General features: G+C 43.3%; 1 protein-coding gene across 1 annotated transcript in view; it reads left to right on the forward strand.

Annotated features, from left to right (window-relative positions):
- The window catches only part of si:dkey-26i13.8 (kinesin-like protein KIF19), a 207935-nt gene that overhangs the window by 12334 nt on the left and 168053 nt on the right, over window positions 1-27548 (forward strand). The window contains exon 2 of the mRNA XM_043711105.1: window positions 25249-25329. Coding sequence (XP_043567040.1) covers window positions 25249-25329 — 81 coding nt within the window. The remainder of the gene's footprint in view (window positions 1-25248; window positions 25330-27548) is intronic.

The following is a 27548-nucleotide window of genomic DNA, read 5'->3' on the forward strand; positions in this document are numbered from 1 at the left end:
TGAATGGCATGTTTCCACACTGTACATATTCTATGAAATGATGTACTGGCACTGGAGGGGATGCAGAGGAGATTCACTAGATTGATTCTGGCCTTTTCTCATTGGAAAGGTGAAGGATGAGGGGTGACTTGATAGAGGTTTATAAGATGATCACAGAGACTTTTTCCCCGGGTACAACAGAGTGTTACAAGGGGACATAAACTTAAGGTGAAGGGTGATCAGATTAGATTAGATTACTTACAGTGTGGAAACAGGCCCTTCGTTCCAACAAGTCCACACCGACCCACCGAAGCGCAACCCACCATTCCCCTACATTTACCCCTTTTACCTAATACTTCGGGCAATTTAGCATAGCCAATTCACCTGACCTGCACATTTTTGGACTGTGGGAGGACACCGGAGCACCCGGAGGAAACCCACGCACAAACGGGGAGAATGTGCAAACTCCACACAGTCAGTCGCCTGAGTCGGGAATTGAACCCGGGTCTCTGGCGCTGTGAGGCAGCAGTGCTAACCACTGTGCCACTGTGCCGCCCACAATGTGATGTCAGGGGTCGGTTCTTTACCCAGAGAGTGGTGGGGACATGGAATGCGCTGCCTGTGGGAGTGGCAGAGTCAGAATCATTGGTGACCTTTAAGCGGCAATTGGATAGGTACATGGATAGGTACTTAAGCTAGGACAAATGTTCGGCACAACATCGTGGGCCGAAGGGCCTGTTCTGTGCTGTATTGTTCTATGTTCTATGTTCTATGTTCTATGAGTAGATCATCCTGTGCCATTTCACCATCTACAGTCTGACCCCAAAGAGATATTTTTTCCTCGTCCTTGTCTGCTTTCCGCAGGAACCGTTCCCTCTGCAACTCTCTCATTAGGTCCACAATGTCCACCAACCTCTCCCCCACACATGGTACCTTTCCCTGCAGCTGCAGGAGGTGCTACCCCACTGCCACAGCTCACCTCTTATTTCTGTCCAAAGCCGCAAAGAATTATTCCAGGTCCAGCAGATTCACCTGCATTTCCTCTAACCTGATTAGTACTGCATCCGTTGCAGTCTCCTCTATGTCGGAGAGGCTGAGCACAAACTCGCACACCAGTTCAGGGAACATTTGTGGACCGCCTTTCCAATCAATCCCACCTTTTGATTGACAGCCATTTCAACTCTGCCTCACGAACTCCAACAACATACCTATTCTTGGCTTCCTCCAAACTGGCAGGAAGAACACCTCATCTACTGCCTCAGAAGCTAACAACCTTATGGCCTCAACATAGAATTCACAAGCTTCCAAATCTCCCCATGTCCAACCGCATCCCAGATCATGCCCTCCCTCTCCACCCTGCCCTTTTGACCTGAGCCAACCTATCTATCTTCCTTCCCACCTAACTGCCCCACCCTTCACACTGACTAATCATAATTACGTCCTACCTGCATCCACCCTATCGCCATCCCAATTCCCTTTCCCCCAGCCTCACACCCCCCTCCCTCTTCATTTCTCAGCCCCCTTCCCCATTCCCCTCCTAAGGCCTGAAGAAGGGTCTGACCCAAAACATCAACTCTGCTGTTTCAGGGATGCTGCTTGACCTGCTGTGCTTTTTCCCACCTCCACATTTTATCGACTCTGACCTACTAGCATCTGCAGTCCTCACTATCTTCATGCTGCAGTAACACTTGGAAATCTCAAGTTTAGACAATGATTTGATAAATGGGTCATAACATTGTTTAATGGTTACTGAATCTTCTGATGAGGAACTTTATTTCTATTCTAATGTTTGTATTCATCTCAGGGACTTGTATGCTCTTCTCACAGAAATTTAAATCAAAAGGCTCCTTCACATTTTTAGGTGTTGGGGTTGTCCATTTCGATCAGCATGATCAAAGCAAAAACATTACTCGAAGCATCAATATTTGCCTCTTCATTTTATAAAAGTGGAATGAATGAACTCGGCTCTGCTTAACATTTGAATATGTTCCAACATATAGCATTCTCATGTTTCACTGCTGAAGGTGATCATCACCATGTAAAATGTGGTAATCATCTCAGTAAGTGGCAAGGTTGTCTCTTAACTAGAAGAGTATGGATTCAAATCCTGCTCTGGAGACTGGAGTATATAATCCTGGTTGACCCTACTTCCTGGACAGGTGACCCAGGTTCAAGTCTCATTTGGTCCAGAGGAGTGGCATATCATATCTGAAAAGGATGATGAGGAAATATCATTGACATAGGCTGACATTCCAGTGTGGATGTATTTATTGTATTCTATTGCACTGAGCAGCACAGAATGAAACAGGCCAGGTGTTAGATTTGGAGTTGGTGAGCACTTGTGACAGTGACCAAAATTCAGTTGTTTACTTTAATGATGGAAAGAGATACGTATAAAACACAGGGCAAGAGTTATAGATGGAGGAAAGGCAAATTATGAATTGATTAGGCAAGATTTAGAATGACTCAGATGGGGAAGAAAACTGCAGGGGATGGGCAGGATTGAAGTGTGGAGCTTATTCAAGGAACAGCGACTGCATGTCCTTGATCAGTATGTACCGGTCAGGCATGGAGGAAGTAGTTGAGATAGGGAGCCGTGGTTTACTAAAAAAGTTGAATCGCTTGTCAAGAGGAAGAAGGTGGCTTATGTTAGGATGAGATGTGAAGGGAGTTAGGGCACTTGGGAGTTACAGGATAGCCAGGAAAGACCTAAAGAGAGCTAAGAAGAACCAGGAGGAGACATGAGAAGTCATTGGCAGATAGAAATCTTTAGGGTTTTCCTTGATCCTCTGGGTATATCAAGAATAAAAGAATGACTAGAGAAAAATAAGGGCCAATCAAGAACAGTAGTGGGAAGTTTTGCGTGGAGTTAGAGGAGATTGGGGAAGTGCTAAATGAATATTTTTCCTCAGTATTCACATTGTCTTTTTCCAATGTTGTCAAGAAGAACACTGAGATACAGGCTATTAGACTGGACGGGATTGAGGTTCACAAGGAGGTGATGTTAGCAGAGCCTTTGGCTTTGATATTTATGTTGTCTACAGGAATATTGCCAGAAGACTGGAGGATAGCAAATGTTGTCCCCTTGTTCAAGAGGGGAATAGAGACAACCCTGATAATTATAGACCAGTGAGCCTTACTTCGATTGTTGGTCAAGTGTTGGAAAAGTTTCTAAGAGATAGGATTTATAATCATCTAGAGAGGAATAAGTTGATTAGGAATAGTCAACACGGTTTTGTGAAGGGTAGGTCGTGCCTCACAAACCTTGAGTTCTTCGAGAAAGTGACAGAGGGTAAAATGGTTGATCTGGTGTATATGGATTTCAGTAAGACATTTGATAAGGTACTCCCTGGTAGGCTATTGCACAAAATATGGAGGCATGGGATTGAGGATGATTTAGCGGTTTGGATCAGAAATTGGCTAGCTGAAAGAAGACAAAGGGTGGTGGTGATGGGAAATGTTCATCCTGGAGTTCAGTTACTAGTGGTGTACTGCAAAGATCTGTTTTGGGGTCGCTGCTGTTTGTCATTTTTATAAAATGACCTGGATGAAGGCGTAGAAGGATGGGTAAATAAATTTTAGGATGACACCAATGTCAATGGAATTGTGGATAGTGCTGATGGATGTTGCAGGTTACAGTGTCACATGCCGGTTACAGTTTGGAAGAGTGGTCCAGGAAATGGTTGATGGAATTCAATGTGAGCAAATGCGAAGTCTTACACTTTGGGAAAAAGAATAGAAGCATGGATTACTTTCTAAATGGTGAGAAAATTCGTAAAGCCAAAGTGCAGAGGGATCTGGGAGTGCTAGTTGAGGATTCTCTAAAGGTAAACATGCAGGTTGAGTCCGTGATTAAGAAAGCGAATGCAATGTTGTCAATTATCTCAAGAGAGTTGGAATATAAAAGCACTGTTGTGCTACTGAGACTTTATAAAGCTCTGGTAAGGCCCCATTTGGAGTACTGTGTCCAGTTTTGGTCCCCACACCTCAGGAAGGGCATACTGGCACTGGAGCGTATCCAGCGCAGATTCACACGGATGATCCCTGGAATGGTAGGTCTAACGTACAAGGAATGGCTGAGGATCCTGGGATTGTATTCATTGGAGTTTAGAAGATTAAGGGGAGATCTAATAGAAACTTACAAGATAATACATGGCTTGGAGAGGGTGGACGCGGATAAGTGGAGTTGTAATGCCCATCAGCCATGATTGAATGGCGGAGTGGACTCGATGGGTCGAATGGCCTTGCTTCCGCTCCTATGTCTTATGGTCTTATAGCTAAGCTGCAGAGCTGGACTGAGAGGTGGCAAATGGAGTTTAATGCTGAAATGTGTGAGATGATACTCCTTCCAAAGTGTAACAGGAATAAAGAGTACTGGGCTAATGGTAAGATTCTTGGTAGTGAAGATGAGCAGAGAGATCTCAGTGTCCTGGTGCATAAATCCCTCAAAGTTGCCACCCAGGTTGAGAAGGTGGCTAAGAAGGCGTATGATGTGTTAGCTTTTGTTGGTAGAGCGATTGAGTTTTGGAGCTACAAAGTCATGCTGCAGTTGTCCAAAAGTCTGATCTGCCAAAATTGGAGCATTGTGTACAGTTCTGGTCATAGCATTATAGGAAGGATGTAGAAGCATTGGAAAGGGTTCAGAGGAGATTTGCTCAGATGCTGCCTGGTATGGAGGGAAGATCTTATGAGGAAAGGCTGAGGGACATGATGCTGTTTTCATTGGAGAGAAGGTTGAGCGGTGACTTGAGATATAAGATAATCAGAGGGTCAGATAGGTTGGACAGTGAGAGCCTTTTTCCTCCGATAATGATGGCGAGGACGAGGGGACATAGCTATAAATTGCGAGGTGATAGATATAGGACAGATGTCAGAGTTGGTTTCTTTACTCAGACAGCAGTAGAGGTGTGGAATGCACTGCCTGAACAGTAGTAGGCTCACCAACTTCAGGGCATTAAAATGGTCATTGGATAAACATTTGAATGAAAATGGAATAGTATAGAATAGATAGGCCTCAGATTGGTTCCACAGATCAGCACAACATTGAGGGCTGAAGGGCCTGTACTGCATAGTAATGTTCTATGCAATAGAAACACACCCATGTTCGACATCTTTGTGGATGCCAGTGGTATAACATTTAGATAATTTATTTTGATGCATCCTAAAGTATTTGTTGCCATGGATGCATTTTATTATGTAAGGAGATCAGCAAGAAGCTTTCTAAAATGAAGTGAAGTAAAAAGAACAGATGTCACAATATGTAGGAAGCAGACAGATTATTTCATCCCAAATGTTAATCTGATTCAAAAAATTGCTGGTTGTTAATGTGGGAATGGAATTATCTCACCTTGTTCTGAGTAAAGCTCAGGATGGCTGGAGGTATGTTAGATTGGATTGGTGGAGTCAATCTGTTCACTTCCTGATCTTGATGACTTTTCACGAGTGTGGGAACAGACATCGAGAGCAGGTCACCTTGGGTCACTTCGTTGTTAATAGAATCCATACAATGGAAGTAGGCCATTTGACCGATCCAGTCTATGCTGGCTCTCCAACGAGCATCCCACCCAAGACCCATCTCCATCCCTGTAACCCTGCGTAGCCCTGGCTAATCCACCTAGCACATCTTTGGACTTGGAGTAGAAATAAGAGCACCCAGAGGAAACCCACATAGACATACAGTCAGAGTCATAGAGGTGCACAGCATGGAAACAGACCCTTCGGTTCAACCCGTCCATGCTGACCAGATATCCCAACACAATCTAGTCCCACCTGCCAGTACCCAGCCCATATCCCTCCAAACTCTTCCTTCCTATTCACATACCCATCCAAATGCCTCTTAAAAATGTTGCAATTATACCAGCCTCCACCACTTGCTCTGGCAGCTCATTCCATACATGTACCACCGTGAGAAAATGTTGCCCCGTAGATCTCTTTTATATCTTTCCCCTCTCACCCTAAACCTATTCCCTCTAGTTCTGGACTCCCCGACCCCAGGGAAAAGACTGTCCATTTATCCTATCCATGCCCCTAAGTTTTGTAAGCCTCTAGGAGGTCACCCCTCAGCCTCCAACATTCCAGGGAAAACAGCCCCAGCTTGTTCATCCTCTCCCTATAGCTCAAATTCTCCAACCCTAGCAAATCCTTGTTAATCTTTTCTGAACCCTTTCAAAGTTTCACAACATCTTTCCGATAGGAAGGAGACCAGAATTGAACGCAATATTTCAACAGTGGCCTAACCAATGTCTTGTACAGCCGCAACATGACCTAACTCCTGTACTCAGTACTGAGTAATAAAGGAAAGCATAGCAAACACCTCCTTCACTATCCTATCTACCAGTGACTCCACTTTCAAGGAAGTATAAACCTGCACACCAAGGGAGAACTCACCATTTGGATACAGAACTGGCTCAAAAAGGTAGAAGAGGTGGAGGGTTATTTTTCAGACTGGTAGCCTGTGACCAGTGGAATGCCACAAGGATCAGGACACAGCGAGAATTTGCAAACTTCATGCAGATTGTCGCCCAAGGAAGGGATTAAACCTGAGTGCCTGGCACTGTGAGGTAGTGTTAACCACTGAACCACCATGCTGCACTGTAACTTGTTTCAGTCAAAATGAGAGTCCAACAATGATGGTCTGCTCACTGTATTTCCATCCATTTCTCAGTAGGCTGCCACATTGACCAAATGCTAAAAAGAAAATTCCCTAAGAGAACAAAATTGAACATATGAAATGACCTCATAATCAAGATTGTGTCACAGTGTTAGAAGCAGAGTGCTGCAATTCCACAATTCTAAGTTTTAAAATAATTCTTTAAGTATGCAAGAAATATAGAATCAAAATATGCAGTATGAATCTTGCTGAAAAAATAAAGGTAGGATTTTGTTCACTATCAAACAATGAGCATTATGTTACGAGGACAGTACCTTTGGGGAAAGGTTAATTAGGATGTCTGTCAATTAGGTGCCACCATTCAAAACAATAACTATTATATTGTATGCTGGAACATGAGATTATTGTGAATAATATTGTACAGTGTCTACAATTTAAGATAATGGAACTGGTTTTGAGTTTGTCTTGAAAAAGAAATGTAGGGGCACTGATTTGTTCTCCTTCTGAACGCTGCATGCCTTATTTACACGGATCTTCCAGTGCTATATTCTTTGGGAACATTAGCATTAACCATGAGGCTTAAGCTACTGCTCCAGGAGACTTTATTTTAAATCCCGTTTGACAGCTGGAAAATGTACTTTAAGTTAATCACTGGATCTGGAATAAAATGCTTATCTCATTCATATTATTCCTCACATTGTTGCACTGTTATAAAACCAGCTATTCACTAACCTGTGGACTTTTCATCCCACACTTGATTCACCTGACCATTTAGAAAACTGCCCTTCATTTCTTTACAGCTCTTCCCTCCTCATTCCTGAAGAAGGGCTTATGCCCAAAACATCGATTCTCCTGCTCCTTGGATGCTGCCTGACCTGCTGCGCTTTTCCAGCAACACATTTTTCAGCTCTCCCAAACGCCTTCACCTTCTTTGGAATGCAACATAATACCTCCCAGTTTTGACAATGATCTGTCTCCTTCATCAGCTTCGCATTGGTTCCTATTAGATTACACTTCCTGTGAAGCACTCTTACATTTTACAGTATTAAAAAGGTAATTTCTAAATGTAAGCTGTTCTTGTTGAATTTGGCCCGTTTGCCAGAGTTTAATTCCTGATATAATTTTTGTTGTGATGACTTCAATAACAGAGCAACATTAAATGAATATTCCTGCAGTTTTCAGTCACTTATTGGTCAGATTTTGTTTTATGTTATGAAACAATGATAAGCTGAATACAAGTTGGAATGGGCAACACTGTTGATATGGTCCTCATTCTTAATCACCCTCCCAAAATATTCCAATGTAGCAAAGTATAGCAGCATTCTCTTATTCAAGTTCCTGGGAAACGTAATCCTCAATCCATTCCTATACCTGATTGGCAATTGGGATTCTCCATATATTTAATGAGGGCAGGGGACTGAAAGAAGTGCACAGATGCCAGTATCCCTTCACCAAGTCACCCTTGACTTACTTGTGAACAGTACATTGACTATGGCCAGCCAGTTCAGTCAGTCCCCTGAACTGAGGAGATTCTTACCCAGTTATATCATATTTTATTAAAACTGTATAAAATACAAAACAGTCAACAGGAAACAACAAATCATACAAAAATAGGGGCAGAAAAACCAGACCCCAAACCCCATCATACAATCAATTTATAGGGAAATACGGTCAAACCCCAAATCCCACCATAACCTATTAGAGAGAAAACATTACACGTATGTACAAAACAAATCCAACCAACCAAGTAATAGAAGCTGTGCCCAGCAAATGGCCTGCCCCTACCCATTAGAGGCATCCTGCTCTAACCCCTCTTCCAGTTTTCTGCTTGCCCCTGCACCCCTCCCAGCCTCTCTGTCCACTCCTGTGCTCCTCCCAGCCACCTCTAGGAAGCCTGTCCCAATACCTTCCTGGGGATGGAAGCACTCAGGACAGCCTACCCTCCTTCTGGTTGTTAGGGTGACAGTTTTGGTGATTACCTATGAATCTTCTGGCCCACCTTCACTTTGGAAGTATAGATGGGCTTCAGATTGTTTCACAGATCCCAACATCAAGGGCTGAATGGCCTGTACTGCATTGTATTGTTTGGAGAGAACAGGTTCCATTCACAGAGGCACAGTCCATACACAAAGGTGCAGTCCACACATAGGGGGCTGGTCTACTTGCGAGGGCACAACTCAACAGCCAACAGCACAAGGCCAGGTCACGTTGCCATGTCATCTTAGAACTCAAGTTCCTCAAGCAGTGCCACTGGCTTTAACCAGCCAGTTCAGGAACCAGTTCTAACAAACAGCAGTACATACTGGCTGCAACCCAGAAATCAGTTCTCCAACAGCCGTACACTGGCTGTGGCCAGCCAGCTCGGAATCAGTTCTCAACTGAGGAGATTCTAATCTCCCGGTGATTTTTCTTAGCAGTAGTGCTAATTTCTTCCTAGCACCCATGTTGTGTAGGTGTAAGACAGTGAAGAAACAACAAGCGCAGAAAGCTTAATTTTTCTTCCCAGTGGTGGAATACAAAAACAGCAGAGTGGCTAGCAATAAGCACAGTCCTTTCTCCTGGTTATATTTAGGTTATATCTTTCCTGAGGAGATTCTAAATCTCCTAGTTATGTTTTTCCCCCCGCCCTCTTTGTTTTAATCCCCCACACTACTGCCAAACAGTAGTCCTTATTTCTCCCCGGCACCCATGTGTGTGTAGGACACAGTGAATAAAATCTTTCTCATGTTTAAGGCTATAAACATTTAGACTAAAATGTAATGCTGAAATATAGAACACATTTACTACATTAGAAAATAGACAGGCAGGAAGGCTCAGAAAAAGGGGGGAAACTCAAGGAATGCAGAAAATAAGGACAGGTGGGCTCACCAAGTGATAACAGGATGCTGTAAGGCAATTAAGAACGTTTGCCTTAGCATCAGTGAATTTGTGTGAACTGGACACCAAGTGAGAACATTCACAGCCGTTCCAAATGTTTGATTCTGACCTAAAACAAAACTCTACTATCAAAACCTTTGTAATTATAATGGATTCTTACTACCTCTTGCAAGTGGGGCAGACAATAAAAAAAAACTTTGCTGTCACAAAACCCTGATTTGAAAGTTCAAAAGGACATGAGAGAGAGACCATTTTAGTGCTGAGGCTGTTGGAGCTAGTAGAAAATTAGTGCTTATCTGCTATGGATTGAATTTAATTGCTTTTTAGGACTTTATGATGATATTGAATAGCTATTATTAATTATTAAATACAACCTCTAAAAATGTAACCAGAGGGGTACCAATATCCTGGGTGGGAAATGTTTTGGTGCTATTTGAATGTGTTTAAACTAGCTTAGCAGGAACCGGAGGTGTACTTGCAGTGCACAGGAGGATGAGAGTAGGGAGGACAGGGACAGGATTTCAGGTTCACAGGAATGTGCTGGCAGACAGCAAACTGGTTTGAAGTGTGTCTACTTCAATGCCAGAAGTATCTGAAATAAGGTAGGTGAGCTTGCATCATGGATAGGTACCTTGGACTTCACTGTTGTGGCCACTTCAAAGACCTGGACAGAGCAATGGATGTTGCAGGTTCTAGGGTACAGATCTTGAATTAAGAACAGGCAAGGCGGTAAAAGATGGGGTGGGAAGGTGTGGCCTTGTCAGTCAAGAAAAATAGAAGACTGGCTGAAAGAACTTTTGACAAGGACTCGTCTGAGGTAGTGTGGGCTGAGGATAGAAACAGGAAAGGAGAGGTCCAGTGTTTGGAGTTTTTTTAAAAATAGGTCACCACAGAGTTCCAGGGAGGTGGGAGAGAGAATTGGCAAAATTATTCTGGACAGGAGTGAAAGGAACAGGGTGGTCATTAAGGGGGACTTTAACTTCCCCAACATTGACTGGAAATGCTATAACTTTAGTATGTCGGATGTGTACAGGAGGGTTTCCTGATACAGTATGTCGAAGGGTCAACAAGAGGGGAGACCACACTGGATCTGGTGCTTGGTAATGAACCAGGCCAGATTTTGACTTAGTTGTAGGTGAGCACTTTAGAGAGAGTGACCAGAATTCAGTTACATGTAGTTTAGCGATGGAAAGGGATAGGTACATGCCACAGGTCAAGAGTTATCGATTGGGCAAGGGCAATTATAATGCGATTAGGCAAGAATTAGGATGCATAGAATGGGGTAGCAAACTGCAGTGGATGCAGAAAATGGAAATGAGCATCTGGTTTAAGGAACAGATATTGCGTGTCCTTGATAGGAATGTCCCTGTCAGGCAGGCAGGCAGTGACAAGGCAAGGGAACCGTGGTTTACCACAGATGTTGCATCTCTTGTTAAGCAGGAGGCTTGTGTGTTGATGAGGCATGATGGTTCAGATGAGGCAATGGAGAGTTACAGATCAGCTAGGAAGGATTTAAAGAGAGTTAAGAGCAAAGAGAGGACACGAGCAGTCTTTAGCAAATAGAATAAAAGGAGAACCCTGAAGCTTTCTATAGGTATGTGAGGGATAAAAAGGATGACTAGGGTAGGAATAGGGCCAGTCAAAGACAGAAGTGGGAAGTTGAACCCTGTGGAGATCAGAGAGGTGCTAAACGAACATTTCTCATCGGTTTTCACTCGGAAAAAGGGAGAATATTGTAGAGGAGAAGAATGAGGTACGAGATATTAGACTAGAAAGGATTGAGGTTAGTTATGAACAGGTGTTATTAATTCTAGAAGGAGTGCAAGTAGACAAGTCCCTTGGGCTTGATGTGATCTATCTGAGGATTCTCTGGGAAGCTAGGGAGGAGGTAGCAGAGCCTTTGTCTTTGATATTTGAGTCATCGTTGTCTACAGGCTTAGTACCAGAGGACTGGAGGATTGCAAACATTGTGCCCTTGTTCGAGGGCAGTAGAGATGACCCAGGTAATTATACACCAGTGAGCCTTACTTCTGTTGTAGGAAATGTTTTGAAAAGGAAAAGAGATGAGATTTATAATCATCTAGCAAGCAACAATTTGATTTCAGACAGTCAACATGGTTTCGTCAAATGCAGGTCATGTCTCACAAACCTGAGTTTTTTGAGAAGAAGGTGACCAAGCATGTAGATGAGGGTAGGGCAGTTGATGTGGTATACATGGGCTTCAGTAAAGCCTTTGATGAGGTTCCACATGGTAGGCTGTTGGAGAAAACGTAGAGGCATGGGATTGAGGGTTATTTAGCAGTTTGGATTAGAAACTGGCTTTCTGAAAGAAAGAGAGTGGTGGTTGATGGGAAATATTCAACCTGGAGTCCGTTTACTAGTGGTGTGCCACAAGGATCTGTTTTGGGACCACTGCTGTTTGTCATTTTTATAAGTGTCTTTGATACGGCATAGGTGGATGGATTAGTAAATTTGCAGATGACTTTAAAAGTCAGTAGAGTAGTGGACAGTTTGGAAAAACGTTACAGGTTGCAGGGGGACTTGGATAAACTGCAGAATTGGGCTGAGAGATGGCAAATGGAGTTCAATGTAGCTAAATGTGAGGTGATGCACTTTGGGAAGAATAACAGGAAGGCAGAGTACTGGGTCAATTGAAAGATTCTTGGTAGTGTGCATGTCAGAGGGATCTTGGAGTCCATATACATAGATCCCTGAAAGTTGCCAGATAGATAGTGCTGTTAAGGCATCAAATGGTGTGTTAAGTTTCATTGGTAGAGGGATTGAGTTCCAGAGCTGCAATATTATGCTGCAACTATACAAAATTAGTGCGGCCACACTTGGAATATTGTATACAGTTCTAGTCCCCGTATTTTGGGAAGAATGTGGAAGCATTGGAAAAGGTGCAGAGGAGATTTCTGAGGATGTTGCCTGGTCTGGAGGGAAGGTCTTATGAGGAAAGGCTGAGAGACTTGGATCTGTTCTCATTGGGAAGGCCGCGGCGGCTAAGAGCAGATTTCATAAAGACAGACAAGATGATCAGAGGATTAGATAGGGTAGACAGAGAAAGTCCTTTTCCTAGGATGATGAGGTCAGCTTGTACGAGGGAGCATAACTACAAATTGAGGGGTGATAGATTTAAGATGGATGCCAGAGGCAGGTTCTTTATGCAGAGAGTGGTAAGGGCGTGGAATACCCTACCTGCCAATGTAGTTAATTTAGCCACATAAGGGATATTTAAACAATCCTTGGAGGAGCACAAAGTCAGAGATGTACAGCATGGAAACAGACCCTTCGGTCCAACCCGTCCATGCCGACCAGATATCCCAACCCAATCTAGTCCAACCTGCCAGCACCCAGCATCCCTCCAAAGCCTTCCATTCATATACCCATCCAAATGCCTCTTAAATGTTGCAGTTGTACCAGCCTCCACCACATCCTGTGGCAGCACCCTCTTACCACCCTCTGTGTGAAAAAGTTGCCCCTTAGGTCTCTTTTATATCTTTCCCCTCTCACCCTAAACTTATGCCCTCTAGTTCTGGACTCCCTGTCCCCAGGGAAAAGACTTGGCCTATTTACCCCATCCATGCCCCTCAATTTTGTAAGCCTGTAGGAGGTCACCCCTCAGTCTCTGACGTTCCAGGGAAAACAGCCCCAGCCTGTTCAGCCTCTCCCTATAGCTCAAATCCACCAACCCTGGCAACATCCTTGTAAATCTTTTCTGAACCCTTTCAAGTTTCACAACATCTTTCCGATAGGAAGGAGACCAGAATTGAATGCAATATTCCTACAGTGGCCTAACCAATGTCCTGTACAGCCGCAACATGACCTCCCAACTCCTGTACTCAATACTCTGACCAATAAAGGAAAGCATACCAAACACCTTCTTCACTATCCTATCTACCTGCGACTCCACTTTCAAGGAGCTATGAACCTGCACACCAAGGTCTCTTTGTTCAGCAACACTCCCTAGGACCTTACCATTAAGTGTATAAGTCCTGCTAAGACTTGCTTTCCCAAAATGCAGCACCTCGCATCTGAATTACACTCCATCTGCCACTTCTCAGTCCATTGGCCCATCTGGTCCAGATCTGTTGTAATCACCCTCTTCACTGTCCACTACACCCAATTTTGGGGTCATCTGCAAACTTACTAACTGTACCTCTTATGCTCACATCCAAATCATTTATGTAAAATGACAAACAGTAGAGATTCTGGGTTAGCTTTAACTTCCTTGCAGACCACTCTACAGACTGCTCCACTGTCAATTCTAACTAATCAGATCTTATGTCTTATTTGAATTTGAATCACAACCCTGGAAAGCAAGCATGTTCAATTTGAAGACTAATGAGTCAGTTTAATTGCAACCTTACGGTAACATCTCAGAATGATTCACTGCTTAAAAAGCAGGAGTCTGCTCCTAGCTGAGAAATTATTCTAAGCCTAACATTGAAGGGATTCTGGCAAAATGTGTCAGGAAGCCATTTTATGGTCAAAAGTTTGCCTTGCTTGCTAAGAAGCCATTTTGTAAAATATTATGTCAGACATGTGATCTGTGCAAGGTTACCTTATGAACTCTCCAATTAGCTCAGTCTGGTACCTCAGTTTCTCGCTAGCAGGTGCCTAACTCGGCTGGGTAGATTTTTCCCATCTGATGAATGGCCTAGGGCCTGTAGGAGTGATCAGTCAAGTGTCAATTAACTTTTCTTCCTTACAAATTATTGTCTTTCAGTTACCTGTCTAATTAAAAACATACAAATGTTTCTTTAAAAAATTGCATAAAGGAAGCCTTTGTATCAGTACATCGGATTAGCCTGCTGGGGCACTTGAAGAGCTGGTAGCCTGCTCTCCCAGATTATTAGAACCTAGTTAGTTTAGCTTATAGGTATTCAGTGTTAAGTTGTAACCGTGATGCTATTAGTGAAAAAAGGGATGACTAAAGTTAAACTAAACTGTTAAGAGGCTTTTATTCTAGAATTCCAAAGAATACAATCTCCAGGACAAACCAAGACAGACTTTACAGCTGAGTCCACAAGGGATTCCCTGGGCTGTCTCAAATCTCCACTTTAACACGTGCAGAAAACTTCTTATTTCACCACCAGGAAGAAAAAAAAACCCAAGTGGCCAGTGTCAAACAATGCCCTTTCTCCTGGTTATATTTTTTAAAAAATACAAATTCCCACACAGCCAAACAGCAGTAGTGCTTATTTTCCTCAGCACCCATGTTGCCTGTGTGCAGGTGCTTTTTTTAAAAAATTAACCAGTACAAACTACAAACAGTTAACATGATCAGCCGTATACAAGAAACAGCAATTTACAGGGGAAAGGAGGTGGCAAAGCCAGGCCCCAAACCTTACTGTTCAACCAGTTTTCAGGGGAAGGAGGACAAATCCCACTTTCAATCACCACTAAAGTAACAGCAAATCCATAAAGACAGTCCAATCAAATGAGAAACAGCACATAGAATACAGCCCTGTCCAGCAACAAAGCAAGGCACCCATTCCTTCCACCTTTTGGCTACTAAGGCATCCCCCTCCCCAGGATTACATTCCTAACTTCCAGCTTCCCCAACTGCCCTTCCAGCCATCTCTAGGGCTGCCTGCTCCAGTACCTTCCTGGGGTGACAGTGCTGAAGACAGCTTACCCACCTTCTGGCTCTCTGTCGGCCCATATATACCATCTGGCTCTCGCCCATCCCGACATGCCATCCAACCTATGGATTGCACCAACACACCTTTCTGGCCACCTCTAGGACAGCCTGTCCCCTTCCCTGGAATGACCATGGACAGGGCAGCCCACAGGTTTTCTGGCTCTTGACCACTGACACCTTCAGGCCACCTCTAGGACAGCCTATACGATTACACCTTCTTGGGATGATAGTGCTCAGAATAGTCTATCACCTTCTGGCTCTTGGGGCAACTGGCATCAGGGTGGCCTACCCACCCTCTGGCTCTCAGGACACCCTACTCACTCACCTTCCAGCTCTCAGATTGACAGCTTTCAGATGACCCATGATCCTCCCTGCTCAGTGAGGCCCGCTAGACCCAGGGACACAAAACAGTGCAGATGATAAACCCAACAGGTTTCCCCCCCAAAAACACAAACCAACATCAGCAGCACATACTGACTGTGGCCCAGCCAGCTCAGAGTCAGTCCCCCAGACTGAGGAGATTCTGATCTCCTGGTTATGTATAGTGGTCATGCTATTTATTCCCCAGCACCCATGTCGTGTGTGCACAGGTGTGGGACACAGAAACAACAAAATGCAGAAAAATTTATTTGTCTTCCACCACCAGGAAGGAAAGAAAAACCACCTAAGTGGTCAGTGACAAGCAATGCCTTTTCTCCTGGTTATACATTTTTTAATATAAACCCCCACACTACCACCAAACAGCAATAATGCTTCTTTTCCCCAGCAGCCGCGTCATGTTTGGGCAGGTGGTGTTCTCCTGGTTATTTTTATTAAACAGTACAAAATACAGTTAAAGCACAAATTCATACAAAAAACACCACATACAGGAGAAAGGGCAGCAAAGCCATACCCCAAACCCCACTGGTCAACCAGTTTTCAGGCAGATGAGGACAAACCTCAAACTCTACTTCCATTCATCACAAAGATGACAGTAAAACACAGACAAAACAGTGTAATAAAAAAAAGTGCATAGAGCACAACCCAATATAGCTGTATAAAAAACACCTAACACCCATCTGCATCACACTGATCAGAGTCCTTGTCTAGCCTTCCTGCAGGACAGTAATCAGTCTTCTGGTATCTGGCCACCCTGTGTACTGATCAACCCTCCTAGTTCCACTTTCCTCCAGGCTGGTCATCATTCACCCAGCTCCCAATCGCCCTTCATACTGACTGGACTACCCCAGACCACTTTCCTATGAGCTGGTTATTAGCCTTTCAGTCTCCAACTGCCCCATGTACTGACTGACCCTCCCCAGCCCACTTTCTTCCAGGATGGATATCAGCCACTGGCACCCGCTCACCCTGCGTACTAACCAAACAATTTTCCTGCAGTCAGACTGTTGGCCTTGCAGCACCCAGCCACCGTATGTACTAAGTGACCCTTTCTCCTGGCCAGTGTTCCTACTGACTGGCCATCAGCTGTCCGGCTCCCAGCGTCCTGTGTACTGACCAGTCCTCCCCAGAGGACCTTCCTACCGGCTGCCGTCAGCCATCTGGCTCAGCTTCCCTATGTACTGACCAGCCTATCATATACCAGCTTTCCTGCGAGGACACTATCAGTTGCCTGGCCCACCCACCCCACGTACTGACAGGGTCCTCCCAGCCAGCTTTCCTCCAGGCCGATCATCAACCCTCCAGCCCCTGGTCAGCACGTGTACTGGCTGCCCTCCCTTGACCAGTTTTCCTATGAGCATGCTGTTGGCTGCCTAGACCCAGCCACCCTGCATACAAAGACGCCCACTCAGCCCACTTTCCTTCAGGCAAAATCATAGACCCTCCAGCTCCAGCTCACAGCCACCCCATGTACTGACTAGCCCACTCTGGCTCACAAAACAGTTAATTATAAAACCCACATACAGTAACAATTCACAAAATTCAAAACAATTTCCAGTACCAAGACAGTCCACACCCAAACTCTAGGATACAGCAAATGCTAATCTCAAAGCACAGACACACAGATGTTCAGTCTCCATAGAGGTCTGGCTCTTCCAAGGATAACCAGGCTCACTCTCAGGAACACAGTACATTGTGAAGCTACAGTTAACTCAAGGGTTTGGTCCAGTCCCAAAAGGCAGAGTCCACGCCACACACAGGTGTTCAGTCTTCAGAGGCCTGGTCCATCTAAAAAAGGACCAGGCCCACTCACAGGAACACAATACATTGTAAAGATGCAGTTAACTCACAGGGGTTTGGTTACCTCACAGCATACATACGTATTCAATCTTTACAGAGGCCTAGACACCCACAAAGGGCCAGCTCAACTGGAAAGGTGTATTTTCTCAAAGGGCTCAGTCCAAAACACCAAAAAGGTGAAAACACATTCAAAAGGAAGAAAACCAGAATAGAAGGGACAAGCCCTGCCACAAAATCAACATACTATTTCACTTTGAAAAAAAGGACTAACGGGCTGTACCCAGCAAGTGAAACAACAATTCCCTAATGAGGGCTGAATTACACCTGAAACACTGACTGGGTAGATCAGTCAGTTTAGAAATCAGGCCTTAATGAAAAAAGGAATGCCAGTTTACAAACTGGCTAAATAATTCAGCTAGTTCAGGAATCAGGTCCTCCCCCAACACCAAAACAAAGCAGAAACCAATAGCAGCAGTAACACTATGGTCCAGCCAGCACAGAGTCAGACCCCTAGACTGAGGGGATTCTAAGTCTCCTCATTTTTTAAAATCTGGCATTTTAAAAAAAAATTATTAAACAATACAGTTTACAAACAGCTAACATTAGTATTGTATACAGAGAAACAGCAAAGCCAGGCCCCAAACCCTACTGTTCAGCCAGTTTTCAGGGAAAACGAGGACAAACCTCAAATCCAGTTTCAGTTGTTAACTGGACAGTCCTATTACATTTGAAAATGCATAAAATCAGACCCCCAGTAAGGGCCCCCCATCCCTCCCACCTTCCAGTCACTCTAAGTTAGCCCACCCCTGCCAGCTCTCACTGGGTGGCCTACCCACCGTCCAGCTTTCAGGACAGCCTACCAACCTTCAGGTTCACAGGATGGCCTACCCTACCCCACTCTCAGGTTGTCATGAAAGCTGTCTCCCTATGAGCCTCCCACACCCAGGGACAAGACCGTGCAGGTGATAAACCCAACAAATCAGTTACCAAGTGTCCTTTTTGATACATAGTCCATTACCATAAACAGTTCTCTTCAAAATGTAGAGTCGATTCCAGTATGGAAAATACATAGTCAGAAATAGAAAGTTTGGGAGAAGATTTGTAGCTCGGGTGCTCGTTGTTGTGGTTCTGTTCGCCGAGCTGGGAATTTGTGTTGCAGATGTTTCGTCCCCTGTCTGGGTTACATCCTCAGTGCTTGGGAGCTTCCTGTGAAGCGCTTCTGATGTATCACTATAAATGCTGGAGGAAACATCACAGAAGCACTTCACAGGAGGCTCCCAAGCACTGAGGATGTCACCCAGACAGGGGACGAAACGTCTGCAATACAAATTCCCAGCTCGGCGAACAAAACCACAACAGTCAGAAATAGAGTCCATTCCAAATTGCAGAGTCAATTGCTAAAAACAGAACCCACAGAGGGCAAAGTCCACTCCTAAAGGCAACAAGTGCACGCCCCACAGGTGTTTTGTCTCCATAGAATCCTGGCTGATCCTTGGAGATCCATGGCCCACTCACAGGAACACAATACATTGTAAAAGGTGCAGTTAACTCATAGGGGTTTTGGTCCACTCCCAAATTCAGTTTTCAGAGGCCTAGTACAAGGGTCAGGCCTACCCACAGGAACAGCTCATTTAGAGAGTTGTATTTTCTCACAAGGGCTCAGTCCAAACACCAAAACAGTGAAGACATACACACAAAAAAACCCAAAGAAAACTAGAGTCCAAGGGCTAAGCCCTGCCACAAAATTCTCAAAAAGAGAGTAACACAGGCTGTAACCAGCCACTGAAACAATTCCCTGATGACAACTGAATTGCACCTGTAACACATTGACAATGTAAATCAAGCAGTTTAGAAATCATTCCTCAATAATAAAAAAAATAACAAAACTGACTTTGTAAACCAGCCAGCTCAGGTTTCCTCCAAAAAGCAGAAACCAATAGCAGCAGTAACACACTGACTGTAGCCTAATCAACACAGAGTCCACTCCCGAGACTGAGGGGATTCTAAATTTCCTGGTTACGTATATATTTTAATCTGGCTATATTGGTCAGCCAGGGCTTTCTGATTGTCACAGGTTAACAAGTTCAATCAAGGACCTCATAGTCAACTAGGTCAACCTGGTTCCAATCATTACAGAGACCCTCTTTCCAGTCTAAATTTTCTCCTTTGCCTCCTAGCTCCCCCTTTCAGTCACTGTGACCATGGAAACTGGTCAGAAATGTCCGCTATTGTCTTCACTCTGGCTGCTCAGAAGGATAGTTTTCTTTTTAAGTTTCCTTTATCCTTAATTCAGAAGTTTCAGCTTCCCCACAACAGCCCAGTGTGATCAGAAATTGGAATATATTCAGAACTTTGTAGTTCGACATTAAAGGAAGAATCACTACCATAAACTTCATTTATAATACTTGCAGTTGGTGAATGAAATATTCAAATGTTTAACACGTTTTCTATTGGGAACTGGGTCATGGAGTGGTTAGGGGACTGGGTGCAAATCCATTCATTACTTATAAACCTCTTCTCTCCATCAGTATTTTAATTCCATGGGGAACGGTTTAGGCCATTGTTTGCCCAACAAGGACACTTGTGGATTTAAGCTAATTAGAAGAAAGACCCAATTCATCTCAAATAGCAACTAAAGTGAGCATCTGACCATAGGACCATAAGAAATATGAACAGGAGTAGGTCTTTTGGCCCCTCAATGACTGACTTCACGTACACTCTCCTGCACTTTCTCCAAAATCCTTGATTCTCTTACTGATCAAGAATCTATCTATAATCAGCCCTAAATACACACCAATACTTTACCCCCACAACTCTCTGTGGCAAGGAGTTCCAATGACTCAGAAGAGATTTCTCCTCATCTCAGTCTTAAGTTGACACTTCTTAATTTTGAGACTATGTGCTCTGGTCCTAGACTCTCCATGAGGTGAAACATCCTCTCAGCATTTATTCTGTCAAGCCTCTTAAGAATTCAATATATTACAATGAGATCACCTTTCATTCTTCTAAACTCTAATGAGTAGACTACCAGCCTGTTTAGTCTTTGCTCATTAGACAATCTCTCTATACCATGGATCATCTGAGTGAACTTTCTCTGAACTGCTTCCAATGAAAGTGTGTCTTTTCTACGATAAGGGAATCAAAACTATTCATTTATTCCAGATGTGGTCTCACCATATGCCTATTCCCTTGAAATAAGTACCAATATTCCGTTAGCCTTCCTGATTCCCTGCTGTGCCAGCTTTCTATGTTTTGTGCACAAGTACATACAACCCCCTTTGTGTTGCAGCTTTTTGCATTTTTCTCGAATTTAAACTGTACTGTTCTTTTGTTCTCCCTTCCAAAATGAGGAGCTTCTCATTTTCGCACTTTATACTCCATTTACCAAGTTTTTGCTCACTTATTTAACCTATCAATATCTCCCTGTAAACACAATCTGTTATCTACAAATTTTGCTATGGTACGTTTGCTCCCTTCCTCCAAGTCATTAATATGTGTTAGGAGACAGTCACGTCTGCAGGTGCTGGGGATGAGAGTTGAGTGTGTGTTGCTGGAAAAGCACAGCAAGTCAGGCAGTATCGAGAAGCAGGCTGATTCCTGATGAAGGGCTCTGGCCTGAAATGTCGATTTTTCCTGCTCCTCGGATGCTGTCTGACCTGCTGTGCTTTTCCAGCAACACACTCAACATTCAGATATGTTGTCAGCAGTTGTGGGCCAAGCATTGATCTCTGTGGAACTCCACTGGTCACAGGTCACCAACCTGAAAACGAGACCCTTTTCCCACAAGCTGTTTTCTGCACCTTAGCCAATTCTGTACCATACCAGATACTACCTCCAATACTTATGACTTAATCTTTTGCGAGGTAGTTTGTTGAATGCCTTCTGAGAGTCCAAATACAATACCCACCCATTTGTTCCCTCTATCCACTCTGGTTGAGACTTCCTTGAAAAGCTCTGATAAATTAGTCAGGTGCAATTTCTCTTTCATTAAGCCATGCTGATTCTTCTTGATTAAATGTTGATTTTCTAGTGTTCTGTTATTACTTCCTTGATAATTGATTCCATTATTTTTCCAACAACAGATGTTAGGCTTAACCTCTTTGTTACTCACTCTTTGCCTGGCTCCCTTTTTGAATAGGGTTGTCACATTGGAGAAATACCTGAGGACTGGAAAACCGCCAAAGTTTAAGAACTTTCGGAAAATTACAACAAATGCATCTCTGTAGCCTGATCATAGAATGCATGACATCAAAGCCAGGAAACTAATCTGTCTTTAGCATCATTAGTTTGTTTAATATAACTTCATTAGTGTTGGAGATGAGACTTAATTGCCCCCCAGATTCTTTAGTATTAATGGGATGTACAAAGTATCCCATTTCCTCAAGGGTTATGTTCACTTTGGCCAGTCTCTTACTTGTTATATATTTCAAGAAGCTCTTATTGTCAGTTTCTATATTCTTTGTTAGTTTGCCAATGTAGTTTGTTTCCTGTCTTTTTTTCATCATTCTAAATCATAGGAAATAGAAAACAAAAAAGAAGAAAGTCACATCTGTATCATACAGTTGCTTTTCAATGTTCGGGAGGGGAGGTAAAAGAAAAAACAGATTTTGTATATTGGAAATGGGGTAACAAGTAGGTGCTGTTAAGCAATGTATCAGTGTATAGATATGGGAATGATTGGTCATCGTGTCTCCAAATAAAAATCAATTAGTTTACATTTCAACAATTCAAATGAAAGGGAACATCACACAGATGAGTGACTATGAACAGCAACGAGAAGGGTTTTATATCTGTCATTGCTTACGAATTTTTTTAGTCTTATTTAATGTTTCGTAGTCATTCAGTAGGATTTATTATATCTATATCCAGAACATTTGAGAGATGCCACTAAATAGTCCCACAGTACACTGAATAATTTTATTTTTAGGTAACTGTGCTATTTGTCACAGGTCGAAAACTACACCTGGATTTTTTCTTTGGTTAGAGAGGTTTGGGGCTGAAGTTAAAAGTCTATCCTGCTTAGAGCCATCTGGGGCTGCAAATTGCCAATGGCAGTCAGTGAAGTACCACTAACAATCTGGCCCTGAGGGTAATTGGGCTTTCTAAGTGGTGGTGCCTCCACCATTAGCATCATGTTGGGTTGGGTGAGGGAGGAATCACGTCTACAGGATGAGGACTGATTGAAGGCCGAGGACTGATGGAAGGCAGTGTACTGTCTAAGACAGGTCTGTGCAGTCTAGGGAGCTCATATTAGTTAATCAGGCTCTGGCAACATGGGAGCAGTCATAGAGTCATAAAGTTATGCAGCTTTGAAATAGACCCTTTGGTTCAACTTGTCCACGCTGACCAGATATCCTAATTTATTTAGTCCCATTAGTCAGCATTTAGCCCATATCCCTCTATTCCTTCCAATTCATATACCCATGTATATGATGCCTTTTAAATAGGTCCAAATGTGCACCACCCTCTGTGTGAAAATATTGCTCCTCAGGTCCCTTTTAAATCTTTCCCCTCTCACCTTAAAGCTTGGCCTTCTAGCTTTGAACTCTCCTACCTTAGCTATTCATCCTTCCATGCCCCTCATGATCCTATAAAACCTCTATAAGGTTATTGCCCCCTCACCAAGCCTTCAACGCTCCAGGGAAAAAAGCCCCAGCCATTGGGTCATACAGCATAAAATTGCCCCTCATGTTTTTGTTAAATCTTTCTTCTCTCGCTTTAAAAATATGTCTCCTAGTCTTGAAATCCTCTACCCTAGTGAAAAGGCATTCACCTTATCTGGACCCCTCATTATTTTACAAGCCTCTAAGAGGTCACCACTCAATCTCCTACGCTCCAATGAAAAAAGTCCCCACCTACCCAACCTTTGCTTATAACTAAAACCCTCCATTCCTAGCAACATCCTGAGAAGTCTCTTCTAAGCCTTCTCCAGCTTAATAGTTTCCTTCCTTTTACAGGGGAGACCAGAACTGGACACAGAACTCCAGAAGAGGCCTTACCAATATCCTGTACATTCTCAACACAATGTCCCAACCCTTATACTCAAAGGTCTGACCAATGAAGGCAAGCATGCTAAACACCTTCTTAACCAAATGTGGTGCAAACTTGAAAGAATTATGTACCTGAACCTCTACATCTCTCTGTTCTCTAACAATGCCCAAGTCTCTACTTTTAATTGTGTAAGTCTTGCCTTTGGTTTACCAAAATGTAATATCTTGCATTTATTCAAATTAAGTTCCATTTGTCACCCTTCAGCCCATTGACCCAATTGATCAAGATCTCTTTGTAAGCTTAGATAATCTCCTTCACTGTGCACTATACCACCAATCTTGGTGTCATCCACTTACTTACTAACCATGTCGACGATATTCTTACCTAAATCATCTATATAAATGACTAACAAAATGAGACCCAGCACTGATCCTTGTGGAACACTGCTGGTCACTAGCCTTCAGTCTGAAAAACAACCTTCCACTATTACTCTCTGTCACTTGCCAATTTTGTATACAGTTGGCAAGCTCACCCTGAATCCCATGTGATCTAACTTTCCTCATTAGTCTACCATGCGGAACATTGCCAAAGACTTTATTAATGTCCAAGTAAACAGTGTCTTTTCTACCACTCTGCCCTCATCAATTTTCTTGGTTGCTTCCTCAAAAAAAATTCAATCATGTTTGTGAGACACAATTTCCCTTGCACAAAAACCATGCGGAGTATCCCTAATCTCTCCAAATGCATGTAAATCCTATTCAGCCTGTTTAACTTCTCCCCATGGCTCAAACCTAGGAACAAGTCTGTATGTAGACTGCTAGCACCATTTACTTTGAGGGTGACCATTGTCCACCAAGAACCCCCTTGTGGGCCATCAAGTGCCAAAATGGAGACCTCCTCAGTAGCAGCTTTTCCAGTGGGAGAAAGATGCGAGCCTGGCAGTGGCCTTTAATTTCTGAGGAATGGTTGAACAGGTTCTGGCCGAACTCAATTAGATTTTGGGAGAATGAATATAATCTTATTGAAATATATAAGACCTTGAGGGCAGTTAAGAGGGTGTTTCCCTCAGTGGAGGACCAGGGACACAATCTAAAGGGTCTCTCAACTAAGACAGAAATGAGAAGAAATACTTTACATCAAAAGTTATCTGTGTATCTGTGGAGATTGAGGTGAATAGATCCTTGACTAAGAAAGGAGTGAAAGGTTATTGAGGGTAGACAGCAAAATGGAGTCAAGGTCACAATCAGATCAGTCAGGTGGCAGGGTAGGCTTGAGGCTGAATTGTTCCAGCTCCTCTCTGTTTGTCCCTCTGGCTCCATTGTGCTCTTGGAGGCCACGATGATCAATATTCCTACCATTGGCAAAATGGCATGATGGTGTGAAGCAACGGCACACCACCATTGAGAGCGGCACAGTGGCTCTGTAGTTTGCACTGCTGCCGCACAGCACCAGGGACCCGGATTCAATTCTTGCATTGGGTGACTGTCTGTGTGGAGTTTGCATTTTCTCCCCATGTCTGCTTGGGTTTCTCCGGGTGCTTTGGTTACCCCAACAATCCAAAGATGTGCTGGTCAGGCGAATTGGCTATGCTAAATTGCCCATAGTGTTAGGTGTGTTAGGAGTAAACATAGACATGGGTCTGGGTTGGTTACTCTTCGGACGGTCTTGTTGTGGACTTGTTGTGGACTGTTTCCATACTGTAGGGAATCTATCTATCTGTTTACCTTCCTGGCTCTTTATCTCCCAAACCCATTCCTAAAAAGCCTAAACACGTGTGGTATTCTTTCCCTGTTTTCAGTGAAAGCCCATTTGTGTATTTGACAAGGTCAGTCTACAGAAAATGTCATGATTAAGATGCCACCTCCTCTGTGATGTTCTTGAATTAGAAAAAGCCATTGTTTGGAGTTCTGACCATGCAGCATGAAGATGTGAACATTAATATCCTCTTCAACTTGCATACTTGCAGGTGGCTCTTCGAATCCGTCCCATTAATGAATCCGAACTTGATGAAGGAGCCAGCAGCATAGCACACAAAATAGACGATCAGGTAATTGGCTTTCCTGTTATTGCAAGCATGGAATTTGAGCAGGTTTGATAATGTTGATTTATACCAGAACTGTGCTGTTCATGTGAACTTCTTTACTTGTAACTTTTCGTCAAATTCTAAATGTAAAATATCTACAACCCCCCCACTCTCTCTTTCAGCTAATGTTTCGAATGACATATATAACATCCACAAGTAGAGGTTTAGTATACTTCCCCCATTAAAAATTCAATATTAATGAATATATTTGTTGGTTAAGTAAATTCAAAGAACAGGTTACATTTGTTTTCCAATGACAGAATAAAATTTGAGAGGATATTTTATTTATCAGTTGAAATTTAAAATAACATAAATGTAATACAAATAAATTTCTTTCAATGCAATGCTAGGTATTGCTATATTTGCCATTCCAGGTTGTATTTGCTGTGTCCAATTGCATGTCAAACATTCCCTGACGCATTCAGCCAAAAGGGTTTTACATGAGTTCCAACCACCCGTCATACTGTATCAGTCAAGCTTTGGACAGCGTCTCCACAGTGTGTTCTCCAAGTTTTAGTGAATCCCTCAGCATTCAGTCCAAGACCTTAGACAGTCCAAACAATCTCAACATTGTCACACTTAGAGACCCAGATGTTACAGCAGACTTTGGAATCCTCTGTCATGGAGCTGCTCAGGGTAAAAAACTACTGCATCTCTCTCCAGAGCTGTTTTGCAAAGGCAAATTCCACAAGGTAATAGACAATGATACAGCCACCTCAACGACAATGTGTGAAGGGGACAAGAATTTGGGTGTGTAGGAAGGATCTGACGGAAAAATCTTTCTCACCACCAGCCAAGCAATCTCTTGGTGCTTATTGGAAAGTTCTGGCATTGAGGCATTCTGCCAAATGACTTCGACAATTTCCTCGGGAACAGCCAAAAAAATCCACCCTCACCATTTTCCACAGGGTCACGAAGACATTTCATGCTGACCACTTCAATTTTCACATTCCTATAACATCATTTTTAAAGAGACATCCTTCTCATCTAACACAACCAAAATCAGATTATATTGAGTTCTGAAGAAGGGTAACTGGACCCGGAATATTAGTTCTGCTTTCTGTCCCTAGATGCTGCCAGACCTGTTGAGTTTTTCTAGCAGTTTCTGTTTCAGATTATCTGGTTATTCATTTCTCTTCTTTTTATTGTATCTTACTCAAGGAATTTGACTACGTGTATTGTGTTTGCCTACGGTGAGTTTGAGTTATCCACATTATTCAGATGTCCCGAGGATTTTTTCATTGCTGTTGCATGGGCTGTGGGTGATGTTAGCTGGGCGAACATTTAGAACATAGAACATAGAACATAGAACAGTACAGCGCAGTACAGGCCCTTCGGCCCTTAATGATGCACCGACCTGTGCCTCTGATCTGAAGCCCATCTATCCGACACTATTCCATTATCAGCCCATAGGTTTATCCAATGACCATTTGAATGCCCTTAAAGTTGGCGAGTCTACCACTGTTGCAGGCAGTGCATTCCATTCCACTACTTCTCTCTGAGTGAAGAAACTACCACTGAAATCTGTCCTATCTCTATCAGTCCTCAATTTAAAGTATGTGTCACCTCGTGCAAGCCATCACCATCTGAGGAAAAAGGGTCTCACTGTCCATGCTATCTAATCCTCTGATTATCCTGTATGTCTCTATTAAGTCACCTCTTAACCTTCTTCTCCCTCACGAAAACAGTCACAAGTCATAAGACCAGGCAACATCCTCCATACCAGGCAACATCCTGGTAAATCTCCTCTGTACCCTTTCCAATGCTTCCACATCCTTCCAATAATGCGGCAACAAAAACTGTGCGCAATACTCCAAGTGCGGCCGCAACAGAATTTGTACAGCTGTAACATGACCTCATGGCTCTGAAACTCAATCCCTCTACCAATAAAACCTAACACACCGTACAACTTCTTAACAACCCTATCAACCTGGGTGGCAATTTTCAGGGATCTATACAAATGGACACCAAGATCTCTCTGCTTATCCACACTACCAAGAATTTTACCATTAGCCCAGTACACTCTATTCCTGTTACTCCTTCCAAAGCGAATCACCTCACACTTTTCCTCATTAAACACCATTTGCCACCTCTTAGCCAGGCTCTGCAGCTTATCTATTTCCCTTTATAACTTGCAACATCCTTCTCGGACAGTCCACAACTCCACTGACTTTAGTGTCATC

This window comes from Chiloscyllium plagiosum, chromosome 21 (assembly GCF_004010195.1).
Source record: "Chiloscyllium plagiosum isolate BGI_BamShark_2017 chromosome 21, ASM401019v2, whole genome shotgun sequence".
NCBI classification, from domain to species: Eukaryota; Metazoa; Chordata; class Chondrichthyes; order Orectolobiformes; family Hemiscylliidae; genus Chiloscyllium; species Chiloscyllium plagiosum.